The sequence below is a fragment of the Nicotiana tomentosiformis genome, chromosome 5 (assembly GCF_000390325.3).
Source record: "Nicotiana tomentosiformis chromosome 5, ASM39032v3, whole genome shotgun sequence".
Lineage (NCBI taxonomy): Eukaryota > Viridiplantae > Streptophyta > Magnoliopsida > Solanales > Solanaceae > Nicotiana > Nicotiana tomentosiformis.
This window is the reverse complement of record NC_090816.1, coordinates 25,494,473-25,512,202: the sequence shown is the minus strand read 5'-3', so window position 1 is coordinate 25,512,202 and position 17,730 is coordinate 25,494,473. Positions and strand designations below refer to the sequence as shown.

The window sequence follows — 17,730 nt, the reverse complement described above, 5'->3', positions numbered from 1 at the left end:
AAGTGCATGAGCATTTGCTAAGGAGTACAATAATAATACAACATCTGTCCGGAATATAAATAAGACATGATATAGTAAGTAATACGATGGAGACTCTATGGGCTGTGATACGTACCCTGGAATTTGTAGCTCACCATAAAGTCCCCTCAGTAGTTGAGCTTATGCGCCAAGTTAACCACCAAATAAACCTGTCAGATCCTGCACATTTAGTGCAGAAGTACAACATGAGTACGTAAATCAACACGTACCTAGTAAGTATCTAGCCTAACCCCGGAGAAGTAGTGATGAGGGGTCTACAATGACACTTACTAGAGGTCCAATAAAGCAATATAATAAATTATAAGCAGATATGAAGCACACAACAATAATACGGTAAATATGTATGTTACATAATCTTCCAAAAATTTCTTTTAAAGGTATGAATTTCTCAGTCTTGTATTCTACCTCAACAGCTCAAATGTATCGAGTACCAGTATCAAACGGATAATAAAGACCATATAAAATTCCAGGCACCAGTGAAGGATAATCTCGTGAATATTCGGACTGCCAGTGAAATAACGCACGATTATGCTGAGGTCGTTCGGCCTGATCAAGAATAAAGTGTACATTGCCGAGGGTCGAGCGACACAAACCATAGATGCATATATTATACTGCAAAGGTGTTCGGCCTGCTCCACAAAAAAGGAAGGAAATTACCGAATTAGGAGACACGTGCTTACAGTACAGTACATGAGAACAGAGTGAATATAACCTTTACCGTTTCTCAAATAACTTGCCAATAACTCAAGGTGATACGGCTAGGCCTAATATATATATATATATATATATTTCTAAATCAATTGCAATTATAAATTCAATTAATTAAACCGACAGAATGAGTTCAAATAATTCAAATATTACATGATAAAGCCCTAAGTCTACCCGGACATAAACATGCTTTAGCTACGTACGGACTCTCGTCACCTCGTTCGTACGTAGCACCCACAACTAGTAGCACATATCAATCACATCACCCAGGGGTAGTTTCCCCCTCACAAGGTTAGACAGGAGACTTACCTCACTCTGAAGTTCTATAACTGGCTCCAACACCACTATAACACCTCAAACAGATGCCCTCGCTCCCAAGATTACCAAATTTCTTGGTTTCGTCAAAAATCCCACAATTACTACAATTTTTCATGTTTAAATCCATATACAATCCATGAAATAAACTTAAAACAAGTGGGAAATTACGAACCTTGTGTTTCATAATGAAAACCTCCTCAAAATAGCTCCCCAAATTCGGCCATCCAAGTTGAAAATAAGAGAAATGAGATCTAAGTCTCGATTTTAAAAAACCCTTCTGTCAGCCGAAATCTCGCATCTGCAAAGCCAAAGGCCACTTCTGCGGCAACAAATATAGTTCTACAGAAAGCACTTGAGGCCTCCCCCTTCGCACCTGCAGAAAAGGCCCCACTCCTGCGACATCGCAGGTGCGGCAGTCCTCTCGCTTCTACGCTCGATTCTGCTTCTGCGCTCAAGGACGCCGTATCTGCGCCATCGCAGATGCGGAAATGTTCTTGCACCTGCGACCACCGCCCAACTCTGTGACCCTCTTGGGCGCTTCTGCGGCTCCACACCTATGGAAAAACCTTGCAGGTGCAGTTACACCAGATGTGCTGTCACCAAAAATTGCATAAGGCCAAAGTATCACTCCGATTCAATCCGAATCAAACCCGACGCCCCCGAGACCCCATCCAAACATACCAACGCATCCCAAAACATGAAACAGACTTAGCTGAAGCCTTAAATCATGCCAAACAACATCTAAACTACGGATTGACAATCAAAACCCTTCTTTAAACCTTCAAACCTTTAAACTGCGACGAACGTGTATGAACCATATCAGAACATTTCGGAATGACGCCAAATTTTGTGCACAAGTCAAAAATCATGATACAAACCTATTCCAAGGCTTGGAACCCCAAACGGACATCGATAACATCAAAATCCACTTCAAACCAAACTTATGAAATTCTAAACTTTCTAAAATGCCAACATTCTACAATAAGCGCAGAAATGCTTCCGTATCACCCGATACTCAACCCGAACATATGCCAAAGTCTGAAATTACCATAAGAACCTATTGGGACCTTCAAATCCCGATTCCTAGGTCGTTTACTCAAAAGTCAAACCTTAGTCAATTTTTCCAAGTTAAAGCTTCCGAAATTAGAATTTTCTTTCTAAATCAACTCTGAACTTTCCGAAATTCAATTCCGACCACACGTACAAATCATAATATCTGAAGTGAATCTACTCAAGGCCTCAAACTGTCGGACGATGCGCTAGAGCCCAAAACGACCGGCCGGGTATTGATGGCTTTAATAAAATTTTTGAGAGCCTTAAGCAATTGGTGATGATAAAGCTCCAGGCATTGATGGCTTTAATGAAATTTTCTTCAATAAAGCTTGGGACATTATCAATATGCCGATCATAGATGCTGTGAAAGAGTTCTTCTCAACTATAAAACTCTATAAGGCCATAAACTGCACTACTGTTACATTGGTGCCTAAAGTGAATAAACCTACCATAGTCAAAGAGTACAGACCAATAGCTTGTTGTTCAATCCTCCACAAGATAGTCTCTAAAATCTTGGCTTCTAGATTATAGAAAGTAATACCTTACATCATTTGTGAGGCTCAAGCATGCTTCATTCTTGTAGAAAGATTGTTGATAATGTCATTCTAGCTCATGAGCTAGTCAAATCCTACACAAGAGCTCAGATATCCCTAGATGTATGATAAAGATTGATTTTCAGAAGGCTTACAATTCAGTAGAATGGATCCTCTTACAACATGTTATGGAGGAGCTTAGGTTTCCTGAAAGGTTTATCAGATGGATAATGGAATGTATTAAGACTGTCAACTATACTATTTTTGTGAATGGGAAAACCACAGAACCTTTCAATGTTGCCAAGGGTCTTCGATAAGGACATCTTATCTCTCCTTTTATCTTTGCTATAATGATGGAATACTTGAGTAGATCACTGCATGGACTTAAGAAGGAGCATGACTTCCAATATCATCCCAGATGTAGGAAGCTTAGCATCACACATATGAGTTTTGCTGATGACCTTCTATTATTTGCTAAGGGTAATCTCTCTTCAGTGGCTACACTTTACAAATGCTTTACTCAATTCTCTCAGGCATCAGGCTTACAGGCTAATCTACGAAAACGCTTAGTATATTTTGGTGGTGTAAAGCAAGGTGTGAAGGACCAGATATTGACATACCTGGGATTTACATGTCGATCCTTACCCTTCGAGTACCTAGGCATCCCTTTGTCTACAAAGAAAATAACTCTAATACAGTGGAAACCATTGATTGAAAAGATCACAACCAAGATTTCTTCCTGGACTGCTAAGAAGTTGTCTTATACTGGTCGTGTGCAGCTGGTCCAATATGTAATTTTTGGTATACAAGCATATTGGGCTCAATTGTTAATTTTACCTGCTAAGGTACTGAAAATGATAGAGGCATTTTGTAGAAGTTGCATCTGGTCTGGAACTAATACAATAACCAAGAAGTCCTTAGTAGCATGGGAAAAGATCTATACTCCCAAGTCAGCTGGTGGACTTAACCTCATCAACCTTCCTCGGTGGAACAAAGTAGCTATTGCCAAATCTTACTGGGACTTAGCACATAAACAGGACAAGCTATGGATTGGGTGGATCAACACATATTATATCAAACACCAACAACTCCAACAAATTCCTATACCTTAGCAAGCCAGTTAGACTGTGAGACAAATAATAGGATCCAGAGCAACTCTGCTGCAGACACAAATTATACATGACAACATGAAAAGTATCATTAGACAAATATACCTGCAGCTCCTAGGTGATTTACCAAGAGTAAGCTGGAAATGTTTGATTTTCCAGAATACTGCTAGGCCAAAGACAGTCTTCACTATGTGGTTGTTGCTCCATGGTAGATTGCCAACTAAATATAGGATAGCTAGCTGGGGAATAACTGTTACCTCTCAATGTGTCATGTGTCAAGTTTAGGATGAATCAAGGGAGCACCTTTTTTTACATGCCCATAAACTATAGAAATATGGAAGAAAGTAATGTCTTGAGTCCAAAGATCACATATGTTTGCCACTTGCTGGGATCAACATCTTCAGTGGATCATCAAACAAGGAAAAAGTAAGTCCCAAAAGGCTAGCATCTTCAAAATGATCTATGTTGAGATTTCACATGCAATATGGATAGAAAGAAACACACTTATATTTGAGCAAAGGTATTAAGGGAATGATGTCCTGGTGCGGGAAATAGCACACATATGCAATGCTAGAGTAGCTACTCGAGGTAGGAGTTACATACAATAGTTTTGGCTAGTAATAAAGTAGATTGAATAGTTTGTTTGTAAATAGGTACGCCTTGTTTTGTCTTTCAGCTATGAGATAGCCAGTTGAGTTAGCATGGTTATGGTTTTGTACAGTCTTTCTTTGGTGATTAATACAAAAGAAATTTAAGTGCCTAAAAAAAGACTTAGGCCTTTATCATGCCACTACTTGCACTATTTGGACTCAACTTCTAGTTTAATTGCTTGTAATAAATAGGTAAAATTTGGTTAAAGATTATATTTAATTGAGCTTCACTGCTTAGAGTGTTGGCAGAGTATTTAATTATTGATGAAAAATTATATTCTTTCATTGACTTACCTTGGAGTTGTAAATATGAAATTTGAAATCCGAAGAAGTTTTCCATTCCTGTGGATAGGGCCGAACACCTCGGCAATATATATATATATATATATATATATATATATATATATATATATATATATAATATGGGATGCATCCATGGATCGGCCATACGACCTCAGAATAACTCGTGTGCATTGTCATGTGGAGTCTGATTTCACTTGATATGTCTGTCATGACTTGAGGACTTATAATACATGTTAATCCCTTACTTGTTGAGATTAATATGTGATTTTTGGGGGCTTTTAATTGTTATTTTGATAAATGGTCATTTAATTATTGATTCTAATTCCACTATTGTTGTTGTATTTCATGCCTATTAAATAATTTTGTACATTATGTATATTGTCCACTAGTAAGTGTCGAAGTCGACCCCTCATCACTACTTATTCGAGGTTAGACTAGATACTTACCGGGTACATATTGTTTATGTACTAACGCTATACTTCTGCACATATTGTGTAGGTTCTGAGGCAGGTGCATCTAGAGTTCGTACGGGTTCATATCCGCATTACTCTGAGGCTTAGTGGTGAGATACCTTCCCATACTCCATTTTGCATCACCCGGAGCCTCCTCTTGTTATGTGTTAGCATTTCTGTCTATTTGGTTTCAGACAGTACTTCTCAGAGAGTTATTTATATTCTACTAGATGCTTGTGCACTTGTGACACTGTATTTTGGGAATTCTCGTAGACACTGATGGGTTTTGATTATTTAATCCACTATTTTATTTACCTGTTTAGTTTTTGCATTTAAATAAAAATCAAAGATTTTAAAAATATTACAAATGAGAAATTAAATGGGTAGTTCACCATTGGCTTGCCTAGCGGCGACGTTGGGCGCCATTACGGCCTATAGTGGAAATTGGGTTGTGACAGCTTGGTATCAGAGCTCTAGGTTCACATAGGTCTCACAAGTCATGAGCTGGCCTAATAGAGCCTTGCGGATTAGTACGGAGACGTCCGTACTTATCTTCGAGAGGCTATAGGGTGTTATGAAACTTCTCTTTCTTCATCTCCTGTCATGCATTTGATGTTGTGCTAAGTATCTCTCTCTCACATATGGTGAGAACGTGAGTGGCGGATGTACCATGCGGTGGAGGAACTGCTCCCTATATTGCTAGAGGCCGAGGCAGAGGCCTGGGGAGAGATCCAACTCCTGCTAGAGGATGAGGGCATCGTAGAGTTGCTCCTGTAAAATCTGATTTTTTTCCTTTTTGAAATAGAGATGATGTTTTACCAAATTTTAGACTTCGAAATCTTTAAAAGAAAGAAGGGTAAGTGAAAAACATAATGATTAGCGAGCAGATTATAATTAGTGAGTTAAGGATCTACTTCTAACTAATTTTTCTTTGCAATCCTATGTTGTTTAAGGCTTGCCTAAGTTCATATGATACTAAGGCATGAAAGAAAGGTATGTATTCTAATATATGAGTGTTATATACATAAATGATAGAACAACAATAAAGACATAAAAAGCAACTAACATTAAACTAGTAGAAAGAGTAAACTAAATTAACGAGACAGTAATAATAATAAAGGAGTTGAGGGGAAGAGGGTTGGACTCTGTGACTGGGCCTCAAGAAGGTAGGCCCAACAGTAAAGAAAAGCAAACACAACTGACTTTGGACTCCTTGACGCAGTTCAATAAGGTTGGAATTGGACCTGAGTTCATCAAGAACTCAGAGGCCCAAATAGATGTACTTGTCAAAAAATAAGAAGGTCATTATACACTTATCCCATATATATTTAACATATTCTAATTACAGATAATACTTTGACATACATAACAAATACACAAACAGATAGTTCAAGCAAGAATAAGATTAATAAGGTAGAAATTATACATTAATGTGGTGGCTTTACTCAGAAAATAATTCACATTGGAAACCTTTCGTTGTCAATAAACACTAAACGATTGAAGAATTGAATGCTCAATAAATGAAGAGCTAGGGATCGAACCCCACTTGAGGTCGATGCTCCCTTTGGATCCCCCGACACTTCAAAGTTCCCAAGGGACTCAAGGTCCAGGGCAATGCTTGTGCCGGGGAGGGCAACCCAACCTAGAGTCGAACTCTACTCCCAAATACCCTTAATCACTAACTACATATTTTCCTTACGGATTTAAATGACAATGAGGCTCTTCCAATGCAAACTAAGTACTAAAGTAATACTTACCACAAAATATATACTTCCCTCTTAATAAAAATAACACAAATGAGTACATATTACTATTAACACTAAATAGGGAACCACATATCAAGGAGACCTAAAAGGGGAGGGGCTGAGTCTAGAATACACATAGATAAAAAGAGGCTTCATAATCACACCATTGCATGAATGAGTCATTAAAGCATAACATATTCAAATAGATACTGATAAAATTACTTGGCACCTTAAAGACATCAAGGCAGATTCAAACCAACAGTCATGGTCAGCTAGTGCCACAGAAAGGTTATTAAAGTCATGGGATTAAACTCTTACTATGATTGCATTTTCATAGGTTCAAATATGGGACTCCTGAAGTCACAACAGGGTCATGTTTCTAATAGTATTAGTAAGTCAATGTGTTTAGATAATATCAACAAAGTATCTTAATAAGGTTTGAGAGTCAAGTTCAACTTCAGGTTAACAGTAAATAGGAGGACTAAGCATCACTCAAATCAGAACATGGTGCTACAGAGTTAAGCAAAGAGGCTAGCAACATTCAGTCAATTATTTATAGGCAAGGTAAGTGAGATAGTGATCTCATACACATTACAAAACCAAAACGATCATGCAAATGACGAAAGGAAATAGAAACTTTGTATCAAACATGTTCAATTCAAACATAGGTCTAACTTAAGAAGCATGAGTGGCCATGCTTCAATTCCTAAAACTATCACTTGACTATAACAGTATGTCTAAATCCTACTTTAATGGAGGATAAGCTAATGCTAGATGCATGCAGACTTTACAGAATATCAACAGGGGCTAAAAGAGATTAAGGACAGGGATGTATTGCACATATGTGTGAAGATCTCAACTAACTATGGAACCAACAAGTTTAGTTGTGCAGCAATTACTAGTTGGCTTTATCCAAATAAATCAAGACTTACTATAAGAAGAGGAAAATAGTTTAACCTTATAGAATATACATGCAACAAAGATTCATGAGAAGAAAACAACTTGATACAAATGTGATAGTTTCATATGCATATAACAATTGAGCATGATCATGATAAATTTGTAGTGATAGCCTAACAATTACCCTCATAGTCAGTGGATACATATTTAGAGAATCTCTAACCACTTGAATTCTTTCAACTTAGTTTGGTGATATGGGCATATATGATTTTCAGGAGTATGTCAGTTAAGGTTACCAAATAATGAAATCAACCATAAGGCAAATAAGGTGTAGGGAAACAAGATAAAATCTTAGCAGAATCATCAGGGAAGGAAAAAGCATAAAATTTAGATGAGCATGATTGGTTCAACAATAATGATAGCTAAAACAAAGTGAAAGACTATGGTGAAAATTCAGTAAAATAATTGGACAAACACAGGCAGAGACACTTCAAGTTTAGGCTCAAGGTTAAGAGACAAGGAGATATAAGTCTTGAACAAGTTTAGGTTTCATCTTAGCAATAACTATCAGGTAGTAAACTTAGCTTCCAAAACTCTCAAAATTACAGAAGTGCAATAAATAGAGGTGAGTTTATTGTAAGTCACTGAGCACTACGAAGTTTGTATTGAACATAAACCTATAAGAATTTAGGCATGGATACAATAGGAAAACTCAGAACAAAGATCAATAATAGTCATTTACCTAACTGATAATAGAACAAGTTGATCATAAAAGGTTGTCAGACCAACAAAAACATAAATATAAAACATGTCAAACACACACAACATAACTATAATCCACAGAAACTTAACATCAACATATCTAAATCATCTAGAGAGATGAACAAGAGAAAAGGGAGAGAAAGGTGTTGACCTTATTAAGGGCAGTAGACCAAAGGAACTCCTTTGTTGCTCAAAGATCCCAGAAAACATCAAGCTTGAACCAGCAAAGAACTCGACAAAAGAGAGGAAGCCAGTAAGAAAAACTAAGACCAGAAATCGTAATGTCCTTAGTGTTTTTGTGTTTCGTGTGTTCAATGTTAGGTTCTCTTGGTTGGTATATGCTAGGTGAGAGCATTTAAGACTGCTATTTATAGTTCCATTTACGGCCTTAAGAGTTTCAGTATTCAAACCAGGATTATAGAGAGTGACGATGAGTTGATGATGTGAGCATATACAGGTAAAATCAGAGAAAACAGAGGGGAAATTAGTGTTTGAGTTTGCATAAGAGGAGAGGTATGAGAGGCTGAATGTTGAAGCACAAGGAACCATCAGTCATAACCTTAATACCTAGAGGTCATTTCATTTGACCTCTGGGTGTCGAACATTGATAATGAACCCAGCTAACATCTCCTCCTCGCTTTGATTTGAAAGTACGAAAGAAGAAATCAGGCGAGTTTGAAGTTTTACCATTTGGTTTGATTTCTTCAATTAAGGTATTGAGATCGAATGGCAAAAATGGAAAGAATGACGGGACCAAGAGTGCCGGAACAAAAGGAACAACCATGCATGCCATGGATTTGAAAGGTCAGTAGCGATTTGAAGTTCCATCTCTGAGGTTAGGGTTTGGATTTGGGAGTTTTGATTTTCGGTGATGAAATAGGCAAAGATTCAACGAGTATCTTGGATATGGGAGGAAAACGAGATGATTTGAGATTGATTTGACGACCTTGCACTAATTTGTGCAAGGTCTGTTGATTGGTGGGTTTAGGGAAAACTAGAGAAGAGAGAAGAGAGGGAAAGAAGGACGACGGTTCAAAGGGGAAATGATTAGGGTTTTGGGAGATGGGGGTTGGTCGTCTCTGAGTTATGGTTGAGAGATTTTATTTGGGCCGTTGATCTTTTGGATCAACGGTCCTGATATTTAGGGATTTTATAATTTTATGGGGAGTTTTGTTGTCCGTTAGATCTTATTGATCCAACAGTGAGGATTAAGTCTTTTGATGGTTTTAAAATTAAAGAGGAAATGGAGTTAAACTAATGGACCGTTAATTTAAGAAATGGATGACCCGGATGATTTATGTTTGTTTTGTGAGTATGGGATACAAGTGACATGGCAGGTCGTGATTGGTTGAGAGAAAATGGCAAGGATTGCCAACAGAGATTGGGAGGATTGTTTGGGTTCGGTATTTTCGTACATGGGCTTGCATTTGGGCCAAAATTAATTTAAAAGATGGCCAAATTACATTTGATTCAAGAATTACCATTGTAACCTAATTCATTGGAAATTAAAGAGTAATTTTGTCAAATTATAAAACCTATGTAATGCATATACAAAAGTTATTTTTATAATAGTAAATACATTTGTAATTACACAATATTAGTACTATGTGATTAATTAAAACTAATATTTAATTAATTTATAAAAAAGATATTCATTAATAGAAAAATACTTTTAAAGTATATATTGTAAATTGGTAAGAGTTAATAAATTAATTTTAAAAGGGATGGTCAAAAATGGTCGTCAACAGTTGCCCCTCTTTGACCGGAGACGATGAAAGAGTTTTCGGGCAAGAAAATTGAACCAACGCCAATTTTGTCCCGACTTTTAGGCATGTATTGCAGGAAATGAGGATTGTGAATTATAGGATTGAATAGAGGAAGAATTTGGAAGTATTTAGGAATATTGGGGCAGAATTCTGACTTTGAATTGCTTACATACCTCGGGCTTAACGAGGATCAGGCCTCATGTAGTTATGGAGTAGGGACTTTGGTGAAGCGGCATTTGCAGGAATTGCCCCAGTATCGTATTGTGACGATACGACGAGATGGAAGATTGGTCACTCAGGATGGCTTGAATTTGCGGCCTGATTTGAATGATTCGAAATTTTGAGCTCACTGGTCATCTTGAGCTGAGATATTGGGCCCCTACTGGGTTGGCTATCCCCATACCGTAGTAGTTCGGTCTGTTGCCAAGAAGTAGTTCCACACTGCGGTATTTTTTTTCTACCAAACAAAATGAAATACACACATGCCAATATATTATAATGTAGACTATATTAAGATGCGATGTAAATGATGCAGGAATGACGATGCGTGGCTGCCGGCGAGCCATTTTTGGGATTGGGATGATGGGATACTTGATCCTGACTCAATTTGTTAGCCCCTGTGTACCGTTCCATAGCTGTCGGAGCATTAGAAACTTATCTCCGCTTGTTGGGAGAGCTTGATTGTTAAAGTGCGTCTCCGCTTGCTGGGAGAGCTTTGCACTGAGAAATATCTCTGGTTGTTGGGAGAGCTTGATTTGCAGAGTGCGTCTTAGCTTATTAGGAGATCCTTGCATTGAAATATAAAGTATTCTCCGCTCGGGAGTGATCTAAATCATGCCTAGAGTTGCACGAACAAAATGTTAAAACATTCAAGGTAACAACGAAATGAAATATAAGCATGCCCAAGAGATACTCTTTACTGCGAAGCTATGTTGTGGCCATCGATTGGTAGAACGTTGGTGATGAGGTTTACGATTGTTTATTCTGGAATTCGTGATTGACAGAGCGGTACTGCAGATTGTTTTTCGTTGGCTAAGTTTGCAGTTTGCTATATACAAGGTTCCAATTGGCGAAGCCGACGTTCGATTCGTACTAGGTGCTCCGATTGATTGAGCTGATGGTTTGTTATATACCAGGATTTGATTGTTGAAGCTGACATGCAATTTGTAAAGGATGCCCCGATTGATTGAGCAGACGGTTTTCTATCTACATGACTTCGATGAGCAAAGCCGTCATGCATATTGTACAGGGTTCTATGATTGATTGAGCAGATGGTTTGGTATTTACAGATTTCTATGTCAGATGTTTGATTCCGAAGCACCTACAAAGGAGTCAAGGGTTAGCCTTAGTTATTCTTGGAAATGTAAAGCAAAAGGAGGAGAGATAATCTTAGGCAATTGGTGGGTCCATTTGTAGTGTGGTCTCCGCGATTCTTTTAGTCCCTACTGATCGAGCATTCAAAGAAAACTTCTTAGTAGGGGAGAGGAAAAGTTGGTTTGCATCGACCATGGTTTTGATTTGCCCTAGCCTTCAACATGATTGCGCCACAAAGTTCGGTAGATGGAACAGATTACATTATATATATTTCTTAGAATATATTTTAAAAAGACTTGTTTCTCTTTAAGGAAAATGCCGTCGTTACGGATTATGACATGTTACGAAAGGATCTCTACACGCAAATCATATTTCTATGTGAACTTCATCCCGTTGATGTCGATCTTTCATGGTGTCTCTCACAATGCTACTTCTTTTTGTTGCAACTGCGTCCTAATTAAGGCTAATGCATTACAGAGGTTTTCTAAGGTTATGAATGAACCCTTTCAGGTTGCCTACGTATCCAAAACAGCATCAAGTCCGAATGTAGATCGCGGTATAATGATGAAATGTGATGAACGATCGAGCCTGACCTAGGCAGCCTACGTATCCAAAACAGAATTAGGTCAGAACACAGTTCAATTACAACATATGCAAAATGATGAGATTAATAAATGAAAATGGTTGAGTCTGACTCAGACAGCCTACGTATCCAAGTGGAATGAGGCCACAACATAGTTCAATTGCAAAATATGACTGAATCCAATGAAGATTGCTTACGTATTCATTTCTGAGGAAATTAAGTCGGCATAGTTCCTGAACAACATAAAAAAAATGACATTTGGTTTTTATATTACAAGAGAAAGGAGGAGAGGAACCGAACAATACGAGGGTTGCCTATGTATCCCTCCGTGGGAAGTCAGGTTGAACGTAGTTCTGTTACATCAAAATCCTAACTCTACCTGTCTTCAGGTATAATATCTCTTGATTGCGTCCGAATTGATTGGCTTCATGCTGACTTTTCCATCCATTTTTGCTAAGATTAAAGCTCCACCATACAATGCTTTGTGGACCACGTATAGACCTTGCAAGTTCGGTGCGAACTTCCCTTTAGCTTCTTCTTGATAAGGACAGATTTTCTTCAGAACCAACTAACCCGATGTGAATTGGCGAGGCTTCACTCTTTTGTTAAATGTATTAGCCATCCTTTTCTGGTATAGCTATCCATGACATACTGCATCCATTGTTTTTTCGAAAATGAGCATGAGTTGTTCTTGCCTGACGAGTACCCACTCTGCATCGTCCAATTTTGCTTCTTGAATGACTCTTAAGGATGGTATTTCGACTTATGCGAGTATCACTGCTTCGGTGCCATATACCAATCTGTGATTGTCCACTATCTTCCGCAGAATCCTCTTGATATTCTTGTTAGCTGCCTCGACATCCTCATTCATTTGTGGTCTATAGGCTGTGGAATTGCGGTGGACGATTCTGAACTTTTCGCAGATTCCCCTCATGAGGTCGCTATTGAGGTTTGCGGAGTTATCAGTGATGATAGACCCTGGTATCCCAAATCTGCAGATGATGTTGTTCCGGACAAAATCTACCACTACGTTCTTTGTGATGACCTTATAAGTAGATGCTTTGACCGATTTAGTGAAATAGTCTATTTTACGCCGCAGGCTATATGGGTCCTATCATGTCTATGCCCAGGTGGCGAAAGGCCAGGGTTAACCCATTATATTTAACTCATTTGCGGGAACCCATATGAAATCTCTGTGAATCTGGCATTGGTGACACTTTTGCAAATAGCAGATGTTGTCACTTTCAATAGTCATCCAAAAGTTTTCAGCTCTCAAAATCTTCTTGGCTAACATGAACCCATTCATGTGGGGTCCATACATCCCTGCATGTATTTATTCCAACAGTCTGGTTGCTTCGGCGGCATCTACACATCTCAGCAAACCTAAGTCTGGGGTCCTCTTGTACAAGACTTCCCCGTTGAGTAAAAAGTTATTTGTCAACCTCCCGAGGGCTCGCTTTTGACCATTAGTAGCATTTTTGGGTACTCCTGGATCGCAAGAACTTCTTAATGTCGTGATACCAATGTTTACCATCTAGTTCTTCATTCACATAGAAGTAATAGTCATGTTGATATTTGATTTCTACCTCGATGGGGTCGATGTAGTTCTTTTGCGGATGTTGAATCATGGATGATAAGGTTGCAAGGGCGTCTGTGAACTTGTTCTGAATTCTGGGGACATGCTTGAGATCTATCTTTTTGAACTTCTTGCATAGCTCTTTCACGCAGTACAGGTACGACATTATCTTGACATGCTTGGTTGACCATTCTTATTGGACTTGGCAGATTAACAAATCAGAATCTCCTATGACCAAATGTTCTTTGATGTTCATGTCGATTGCCATTCTGATTCGAAGGATGCATGCCTCGTATTCAACCATATTATTGGTACAAGGGAATTTTATCTTTGCTGACATTTGGTAGTGTTGTCCAAATTTTGAAATCAAGACTGCCCCAATCCCGACTTCTTTGAAATTTGTTGCTCCATTGAAAAACATTCTCCTCCCAGGGTATTGTTCTACTATATCTTCCTCGACAAATAGTACTTCTTCATCGGGGAAATACGTGGAAAGCGGCTCGTAATCCCTATCCACTGGATTCTCGGTGAGGTGGTCGGCTAAAGCTTGTCCTTTGATAGCCTTCTGAGTTATGTATACAATATCAAATACGCTAAGGAGAATTTGCAATTTAGCTAGCTTTCCGGTAGGCATTGGTTTCTGAAACCTGTACTTGAGTGGGTCGAGCCGAGATATGAAATATGTGGTGTATGCTGACATGTAATGCCTTAACCTTTGAGCAATCCATGTCAACCATCAACAAGTACATTCTATCAAAGTGTACTTGGCCTTGCACGGTGTGAACTTGTTGCTTAAGTAGTAGATGGGCTACTCCTTTCTCCAAGTTTTGTTGTGTTTCCCCAACACACAGCCTAAGGCATTGTGCATGACTGACAAATAGACCAAAAATGGCTACCCTAGTTCAGGGGGACCCAACACTGGCGGGTTTGAAAGATACTATTTGATTCTGTCGAAAGCTTTCTGACACTTCTCCTTTTATTTCATGGTAGCATCCTTCTTTAATAGCTTGAAGATAGGTTCATAGAATACTGTGGACTGGGCTATGAAACGACTGATATAATTCAATCTTCCCAAGAAACTCATGACATCTTTCTTTCTCTTTGGTGGTGGTAATTCCTGGATGACTTTGATTTTTGACGGGTCCAGTTCTATCCCTTTCCTACCTACAATAAAACCCAATAGTTTTCCAGCTGGGACTCCGAATGCACACTTTGTTGGGTTCAACTTCAAACTATACCTTCGCAGGCATTTGAAAAATTTCTTCAAATCATCCAGGTGATCTAAACTCTTTCGAGATCTTATGATGGCATCATCCACGTACACTTTGATCTCCTTATGAATCATGTCATGAAAGAGGGTCGTCATGACCTTCATGTAGGTGGCGCCGACATTCTTGAGACTGAAAGACATAACCCTATAACAGTAGACTCCCCAAGGAGTAGTGAAAGTTGTCTTCTCTGCGTCTTCCTCGTGCATTAGGATTTTGTGGTATCCAGCAAAACAATTCACAAACACGTGTAGTTCATTCTTCGCACAATGGATATTTGGCAAGGGGGAAACTGTCCTTTGGGCTAGCTTTGTTAAGATCTCGGTAATCCACACATATTTTGATATTTTCGTACTTTTTGGGCACTAGGACAATGTTGGCCAACCAACTTGGATAGTTGGTGACCCTCACCACATATGCTTCTATTTGTTTGGTCACCTCTTCTTTTATCCTCAAACTTAAATCAGGTTTGAACTTCCTGGGCTTCTTCTTGACCAGCGGTCTGGCAGGGTCAGTAGGTTGTCGATGCAAAACAATGTCGGTGCTTAATCCCAATATGTCATCATAGGACCATGCAAACAAATTGACGTACTGTTGGAGGAGCTCAATCATTCTTTCCTTTTGCTCGGCTTATAGGTGAATGTTGACTCTAGTTTCTTTCACGTCTTCTTCGCTTCCAAGATTGACTAGCTCCGTTTCCTTGAGGTTGGGCTTCTTCTGACTCTCAAACTGTTTGATCTCTTGCGCGATATTGTCCGGCATCATACTCTCATCATATTCTTCGCAATTCGGATCATTGCGCTTAGCATTTTCGTTACATGTCATAATCGCAGGACGCATTTTTTTATCGGTTTGATTACTGAAAAGAAAAACTAGGTATAAATAAAGTAGCAAAATAGAGTTGCGATATTTAGGAAAAAGATTCTTTTATTTCATCAAAGGAGGGACACCTTAAGCGTTCATAAGAGGAAAATAACAAAAGGGTACACACATGGTACAAGACTCAATTGACCATGCTCTTTTCAAAAGAAAACCTTTATAGTTCCATAATACAAAGACTCCCGGCGAACCAAAGATGGACTGTCTGTCCAATTTTGCAGCTCTTCTCCTAGTTCAACATCCCTGATAGTCGATGTCTTGATGCCAGTTCCTTCACAATATTCTTCAATCATATTCACAAATAGCTTTCCCATCTCGTCGATGATATCATCTTGGTGTTTAACTTTGTCCAGACTTGAAACATGATCTAGCACAAAAACCTTTTTCCCAGAGTCAACGATACGAGTTTTCCCTTCTGGAGGATGATATCCTATACCAACCCTTCTTTTCTGCCCATTGTGTTAAATTGGTTATTTGATCCCATCTAACGTGGCTCCCAACCCTGTTCCTGGATTGTATCCATAGTTCATCATCTCCCTTATGACAATCTTGGATCTGTACGGCGAATGCATCCCCAGATTTTTTTCAATACGATATACCTCAGTAGTCTGCATGATTTCTACATCGTGGAAGGCGACTCCGTCTAGTCCCTCAATGAATGGAACAATATACTCTAAATAGGTGAAGTGATCCCACTCACCGTGGACCAAGATCTCCTGGCATCCCCACACAAATTTTATACATTTGTGTAAGGTAGACGGTACGGCCCCTACCATATGTATCTAAGGCCCACCTAGCAGCAAATTGTAGGAAGAGGAGATGTCTATCACTTGAAATAGCACTAGAAATTTGACCGGCCCAATTTGCAAGGTTAGATCAATTTACCCAATAACATCCTTTTACGAACAGTCAAAGGCCCTCACCCTTACGTGGCTTTCCTTGACCTCCCTCAAATGAATTCCCAACTCCCACAGGGTGGAGAGCGGACAAATGTTGACTCCTAATCCTCCATCGACCAACACTCGAGATACCACTTTGTCCTCGTATTTGACAGTGATATGAAAAGCCTTGTTGTGACTTGCGCCTTCAACAGAAGTTGATCTCTTCTGAAAGTGATCATGTTTTCTTCTACCATTTTCCCAATTGTCGCAGCCAATGCCTCACTGGTTGTGTTACTTGGTACACTTACCCCACTTAGCACTTTCAACAAAGCGTCCTTATGGCTATCCGAACTCATTAATAGATACATGATGGATATCTATGCTGGAGTTTTCTTCAACTGTTCTTCCACGGAAAACTCTTTCCTTGACATTCTCTTCCAGAATTAAGCAGCTTCTGGGTCCATTATGCTCCTCTTTGGAATTGTTTCTCTCCCCGGGTTTCCTCGATTGACCTTTTTATGGGCGTAGCATCTCCTAGACCTAGTCATATCATGGGCTGCGGCAAAGTCTGTCATTTTGGCCTTTCCCTTTTGCTGATAGGTCTATGGGACAGTTTTGTATTCCCAATCTTCTTCACCCTAAGTAGCACCGGCAGGTTGCTGCGGATAAGTTTGAACTGTCACTGTAGGCTTTAGTTGTACTGTAATGATGGGAGCCTTTTGAGGAGGAATCCTTGCGGCTTCTGCATTTCCTATAGTGATAATAGTTCCCTGCAGGTCATATTCTTTGTCTAATGTGATCATATCGGTTCCTTAGTTTCGATGATTTGGCAATGGGTTGCGGTTCACATTAGGCAATGCTGGAGTGCACTGGATGGCTCCACTCTTGATC

At 39.1% G+C, this 17,730-nt stretch overlaps 1 protein-coding gene across 1 annotated transcript; it reads right to left on the bottom strand.

Moving 5' to 3' along the window:
- Positions 1 to 15,334: 15,334 nt before the first annotated feature.
- LOC138892055 (uncharacterized) lies at positions 15,335 to 15,691 on the bottom strand. The gene has a single exon (XM_070175747.1). The coding sequence runs from the start codon at positions 15,689 to 15,691 to the stop codon at positions 15,335 to 15,337; it is 357 nt and encodes a 118-aa protein (XP_070031848.1).
- Positions 15,692 to 17,730: the final 2,039 nt, after the last annotated feature.